General features: G+C 39.4%; 1 protein-coding gene across 1 annotated transcript; it reads left to right on the top strand. All coding sequences in view use genetic code 11, as the record gives it.

Moving 5' to 3' along the window:
- Nucleotides 1-2,392: 2,392 nt before the first annotated feature.
- EGR_10281 (Oncosphere antigen B) lies at nt 2,393-4,288 on the top strand (the record flags this gene model as incomplete). The annotated part of the gene is made up of 3 exons (XM_024499530.1): nt 2,393-2,462; nt 3,680-3,997; nt 4,215-4,288. 3 exons carry the CDS (start codon nt 2,393-2,395, stop codon nt 4,286-4,288), a joined length of 462 nt encoding a protein of 153 aa, XP_024346059.1.
- Nucleotides 4,289-7,056: the final 2,768 nt, after the last annotated feature.

Below are 7,056 nucleotides of genomic sequence, written 5' to 3'. Positions count from 1 at the left end.
CTAATAACGGGTGCTCTCCTTTTTTTACATTTGCTTTGACAGTATATGGTCTAACAAATCCTAAGGATCGTCTCAAAACATGGTGTGCTGACTGAAAATCAAAATATAAATGACTGCCTATTAAAATTACCCCAAACCAGTAGTGTATAAAGTGCCAGTTCAAGTCGTTTGCTTAACTTATTGGATAGAGTAGCTACCTACTTAATCCACTGCCTTAAATATCTTGTAGAGCATATGGTTAATTTAAGCAGTAAAATTTCTGCTTGTTCTGATAGAATATGTTAAGTACGAATGCTTTACTTCCTAAAAACTTGCAAGTGCCTTTTGAACTGTCTGGTTGCTTAATGTTATAGCTGACACACTTGCGTCTCTTTCAAATGCACTGGGACAGGCGTAGAGGAAGTGCAAGGAATTTACTCCACTTTAGGCTGATATTTCCGCTTTGTAGGTAGAATTGATGGCGGATGCGTATATGGTGGCTTCGGGACTGCCAGCTCATAATGGACGACGCCACTATGGCTCACAACCTTCTTTGTGCTTGTGGGACTTTCACCATTAAACACCTATCGTAGGTGCCCCTAATGTTACGCATTGATCTGCATAGCTTTCAGTCGGATGAATACCCTAGCTAGTTCTATTCTAAGCTATGCTTACTTGATGCCTTTTGAGATAAGCAAAGGAATATCAAAGGCACTCATATAGTTCCTTCGGTAAGGAGGGCAATCTGAAGCTAAGTTTAAGATTCCGCCTTAGTCATTAGTCGTATTTGGATACGCAGGCTTCGCAGTGCTGTGCACTTTATGCCGCTAACGTCCCACTTGTGGCCCATCCCAAATTTCCTATCTTACAAACAAGCCTTTTAATCTAATTTTATTTTTGTGGCAATTAAGTCATTTGCAAACAGTTGATGCATGCTGATATATTCAAACAATAGCGAATTTCTGGTCTGGTGGTGGGCAAGACGCACCACTAAAATCCTCCATATAAATGCAAATTGGATATAAAAATGATTCCTTCATTCGTAGTCAATTAAATAATTCCAACCCTAATTTTTCCTCAAATGTTAAGGTAAAACATGCTGAAACGTAGATTTTTCTTGCCAGAATAGCCCTTTGAAGCCATTTGTAAATCTGGAAGTAGAGACCGAATTGAAGGCAAATGCACGACGCGTTGGTATTGGTGCAAGGTCGGAAATGCGAAAATACGTGTCAAGTGACAGTACTGCGCATGTAATTGTGTTGGTCAGCCCTAAGACAATATCAAGCTACACCAAACGTCATATGAGGCGAAATTCATGGCATTTCGATGGAGCACTTGTTGACGATTAAATCCTGTGAAGTACAACCATTCCGGGTTTTCATTTGAGAAATCAGACACACTGTTGCATATATACAGAGGCACTCTATTAATAGAAAACGCGCCTGTATTTTTGCATGTGCAAAAAAAACAGGAAGGAGGGATTTAGTTGCCAAGATGGTCTAACATAATGCCTAATTTGCACAATAAAGGTTGGTAAATTGGGACTAACACCGATTAGACCGAATCCAAAGGCAGTTTGACTTTCAACACTTCTCAAGATTAAGGAGATCAAATTTACAAGAGGTCTTAACATGCCAAGGTTGATCTTTGTGCGCAAATGCATAATGAGGACCATAAAAAGGAGGAGCCAAGTGAAATAGGTGTCTGCCTCGAATGTGCCGCCTACAAATCACGAGTTAAAATGCACCACTGATATTTCAGTGAAAGGAAAATGGAGTGTAATAGCCTTATGGATAAATAAATTGTTTATAAGCATATTGTATACTAGATCAAATTGATGTCGTAAGTCAATTAGGCAGCATCGTTAATATACTAAGAATATTTACTTTAAGATCACACCAGTTTTAATGGAAACCGCATAGTTGTTTTGTTAGTGCATTGGTGTAATGGAAGTTTGACATAGCGAGCACTCAAAAATTGTTTAGCATTTCTAACCATCCAAAATCAAGTCTAGCTTTTCTTTTCCCTTATTCAAGACCACATTTTACCTTTACCGAATGCACAAATTCGTAGCTAGACGGATTAAGAAGCATCAATTGAGGTCACATTATTCATTCAGATGGGACGAGTTGAGAAGAACGGATGTTCACTCGCAGGATTTCGTGAGACAGACCACACGATTGTCAGGCTTAAATTTACGTAGCCTGATTTTCCAAATTGCGTCTCTGCGCACCTACAAAATAGCAAGCATAGGCGTTGCCTTTGACATCGATTGCGCGTAGCATGGTCCATTGTATGAATGCAGAAGTCGCCTAGTACCTCAAAAACACGATATCTCATTGGCTGATGAGATTGTAGTACCTTCCTATAAATGCACATTGAGTTTCCAGTGCAGGATACTTCTGTCGTGTAGATGGAGCTTCATTTCTGCCTAATTTTGCCAGCGATTTCAATTTTTGCTGAGAGAATCAGAGAGGACTCTGGTAAGATGCCTTTTAAAATTTAAGTCGCATCAGCATACAACTTGAATCATTTAATCAAGTCCAGTATTTGCAAGGTGCGTTTTATATTTATCACATCCCACATAGCTGTAAGAGTCCATGTTAATTTTGTTTGTATTGGTTAGGGGATGTAAGGCATGTTTTGGTGGATGCATTTCAACTCGTTAAGAGCTGGCAATTAAAATTTTGCTGGTGATACTTTGAATACTGCCACTCGTTTGTTAATTTGTCGCAGTCAAATGTTGACACTATATTCTTACTGTTGTCCCCTTCCGCCTCAGTTTCACCCAGGTAATGCAATCAAAGTGTAGGTGAATAAATAACAAAAACATCCACACTTAGACATGTAGTCCCAAATATTGACAATAGATTGGTTCAGTGCACTTCACAGCTACTCATCACTGCACCCAACTTTCATGTCTACACGCAATTTGTGTACACTAGGGTAGTTAGCACATTGCCTTGTTGACATTACGCTTCACTTGAGCACGCGAAAGATAAAAAGCGTTAGGAACATACTCACATCAAGCACAATTCCTCTTCCATACACTGCCGTTGACTACATTATCTGCAAACAAACCCAGCGCTGTCACTAATACCTTATCCAAAGTCAGGAATGTCAGTAGCATCTATCTGCCTGAATGCTGGCTCAAAATAAAAAGAAGTGCAAGGATTTGAACTTAACGTCGGATACACTCATATTATATTTGTTATAACTTTGACCGTAAATGTTCTGCGTATATCAAAATAGACATTAAATAGACGCATGGCTCTCCTGATCATGCCGGGAGTTTTGTCCACTGCTCAGCGCAAATAATTGAATATACATTGGATGAGAAGATAGGCTGCGAAAGCTTATCACTGAATTAAATTCCATGATTTATTACCAAAAAGTGATTAAAACCTCAACTGGTATTGCCAATTTTGCGAAAAGTGCTCTTCTTAAAAAAAATTGGCAAACGTGGGTGTAGGCGTGATCCGCCTTCGCATAGCAACGGATAACACTCAGCAATTCTTACCGCCGATGGAGCATACAGGTGAAATATTCCATCGTAAAGGAAAACAGTAAAGTCCCCTTATCCACTGCCACTATTGTCATTATATTTGGATATAGTGTGTAACATTTTTTGCCATCAAATAGAACGGAATAAATACAAAATAATTGATAAACAATGCATTTTTCCAATTTGTTTTTGTAGGGTTAATGGCAACAGTGACAAAGGAATTAAATACCACACTCCCAGATCACTTTCAATGGATTCGCGTGGGTTCGCGTTCCGTTGAGTTGGGATGGGATGCCATCGGTTTAGCAAATCTCCACGCAGACCAAATTAAACTAAGTGCGTACTTTTATTCAACCTCTGTCATCTACAAGTACAAAGCTGTTCCTATCTTAAGTGAGAAGCTCACTCTTGATGGACTGGAGCCCAGTACACTCTATGAAGTGGTTGTGCAAGCACTTAAAGGGGATTCCGAAGCGTATAAATATACTGGATATATTAAGACATTGGCCCCAGGTAAGTTCGCAGGTATGATAGTAATGTAGACTCCACACTGAGGGTGAATGCTAACCAAACTTTATCTTTGGCAGCAGTTCCTGTCTTATAACACTATACCACAAGTTAGGCGCTCTACAAGGTGTCAGTAGTTAATCCTCGATGCTGCAGAGTTCACAGTTGGGCGATCCTGGTGTGCTACGTAATAGCACTAACAGAATGTCATTTTTCATTACAGGGGAAGATGGAGCCGAAAGAACTAGCGGATTTGCCTTGATTTTTATAATTGCTGGGCTCCTATTACTTTTTTGAAACTTCTTGTAAGCCAGTAAAAGTGATCAACATCTGCGTTTGTTAAAACTAACGACCCCTCACTTGCTTATATCGTGCACTTTTTTCCCACTTCAGATTTTTATTGTTTAGGAAATGCAAAAGACTCCATTTATTCGCATGCACCAGACAGTAATGGTAATTCTTGATGTTTCTGTACTATTTTTGTTAAATTGGAATAACTATACTCCTTTGTAAAATGGGGTCGATTTTTATTAACAGTATCAGTAGCCCTCCTAATTTTCATGCCAATGGACTACAGATTCAGGAGGAAGTTTAATTCCTTTGGGGAGATAGACATCGTTTGAGCCAATTTACCTAGTAACATGAGTATCTGTTTACAGACCTTAAAAGAACAAAAGTATATTAGCGCAAGCAGAATCGGTAGATGCGGTGCTTTGTGTCCAAAGTATTAGTTTTCTGCATGGTGCTCTTTCGAGATATTTTACGTTAGAGCTCTTAGGCCCATGTTAAACTTATCACCTTTAAATAAAAGGCTATGATGAGTGGAATTTAAATTCATGCCTGCTCTAATCTCCTTCCAGACCAAATAATTACACAGCAAATTGGTAGCAGCTATGTCGATGCACCTAGTTTAGACACTGCAGCATTTGCAGTAATTACTAGTTTCCAAAACTGGTGATTAAAAGATCAACCACAAGAAATTGAATAACCGGCTCGCTATCTGCTAATTTTACTCTGTGCGAGTGTTGTATTTGCCAGAAGAGAATGAAATACTAATTTACCTGCGGCTGAGAATGCTGACGATTGTGGTAATTTTGGTGTAAGAGCGTTATGATGACAGTCTAGGCCTTTTGATTCTTCACTGCACGTACAGTCCTACATTGCATTTGCTACAGCTCTGAAATTCATGGATATTCATGAGGTGACTGTATTTGCAACATCTTAGTGAACATGACTTCACTTATGAAGATTGCACATTTGACATCTGCACACTGTCTACACATCGAGTTAATTAGCGCTAAGCTTCTATGCTACAGGGCAGCTATCTGCACAAGGATATGGTTATACGAGGGATTAGTCCTGTCTCCTAATGCGCCTGACGCCACGCTGCATGTCAATTTGTAATGGAGTGAGTTTCGAAGAAAAGATAGCCAATGCAAACCAACAAATAACCTACTTGCCTTAAAGGATCTTCTTCACTTAACTTAGCACAGCTAGCAGAAACGGAGCCAGCGCTGAATTGAACCAACAATTTTGCTGTGGGTTGAAGGTCATCACCAGCAAATACTGACACGTTGGGATTCACCAAACGCCTGTTGCTTCTTACTTTTACTAGCAGTAAATTCTAGTGTGCTACTTTGTACCTATGCTACATTTAGCGCATGATTTGAGCATGGCTTTTACCATCGCACTGTAGAAGAGTTCATACAGGTGTCGCCACAATACTTATCATGAACCCGTGATTGTGTAAAATTATTTTAGGTTCAACCGAATCCACTGCATAATGGCTCCATTCCATTCTTTCTCATCGCCTAGTAGTTATAAACTCATCTAGAACCCTCACCCATTTCGAAGCCATCCAAGACCATATTTAAGAGCACTAACGCTGAATATGTTTATCACGGCTCAAACAATTCTTTCTCACGATTTGAGGTAGAAAATTGCTTTTTACAAGTAGAATGCATCTATAGCTGCACTTCGGTCCCTCAGCCATCGGCTCTATCATTAGGTTTGCAAAAAGTTGATGCTAGTAACTACCTCTACCCAGAACATTTGACTTAATTTTAGTATAGGATGTTTTGACAAGACGTCCCAGTTAGCATGTGATAACACTACGATCTTGCACAAACCATTGCAGTGAAGCCATAAATAGATGATATTTATGAGGATTCGAGTTAAGTCTTATGCATTCTTTATTCGTAGAGGGTCTTCTTCCTTCACTTTTTGTTCTTCGGTTTACAATTGAGTGCAATGATTCTCTTCAACATCCTTGTCCATAGCGGATAGTTGCAATCCGAACTGCACTCGGGGTCGAGTTAGTCCCTGTTCGTCACGCTCTATACAGCTATGTTGTTAAAGGCATACATAAATCAAGCCTATGCTAGATAAATTGAAGCAATTAAGCTATCAAATCACGTCGGCTGGTTCCTTCAGCCATGTTGCCTAACTCGTGCCTGTATTGTTTATCGATGCATTTCCATTGTATTTGGTAGCACCGGTATGTCTAGCTTCTCAGGTAATAACTATGGTCGCATGTTTCGTTCGAGGTTTAATGGGCATGACTTACTCCACCGTAAAGGGTGGAATGTAAAATTGTGACACAGTTAGTGGAGATAGGCTTTATATTAATGTAGACCTAAAGAGGAATACATGCAGTCCTAGTTATGGCATAGGAAGTGTGTGTCTTCAGCCACACCTTTTAAAAGCTTTTGCATTTCCGAAATTGCACCTGCGCAAAAGAATTGTGCATTCAGCCATGGACTCACAACATGTCACGGTACAGGTGTTTATTTTGACGGGATTCTCTAACTAAAAAATCGACTATGCTTGGTAATTTACTTTAACATAAGATTTTATTTTACTGTATTTATGGTACATCCAAAGTTAGAATCTTTTAGCTGACTAAATTTGTTAGAAGGTCAATTGGATTAGATGATTTAAATAATTGGCAGCGCCATCGTTTCGATTAAAGAATCTGCTACCTGTGAGGCGTTCCTCTCGCCTTTGTTCAGTTTATTGCATACAACCTCATCAACATCTTTTAGTTGTCCTCCGTTGATTTTATA

The sequence above is a fragment of the Echinococcus granulosus genome (genome assembly GCF_000524195.1).
Source record: "Echinococcus granulosus chromosome Unknown EG_S00205, whole genome shotgun sequence".
Classification (NCBI taxonomy): Eukaryota; Metazoa; Platyhelminthes; class Cestoda; order Cyclophyllidea; family Taeniidae; genus Echinococcus; species Echinococcus granulosus.
This window is presented reverse-complemented; position numbering and strand designations above follow the sequence as displayed.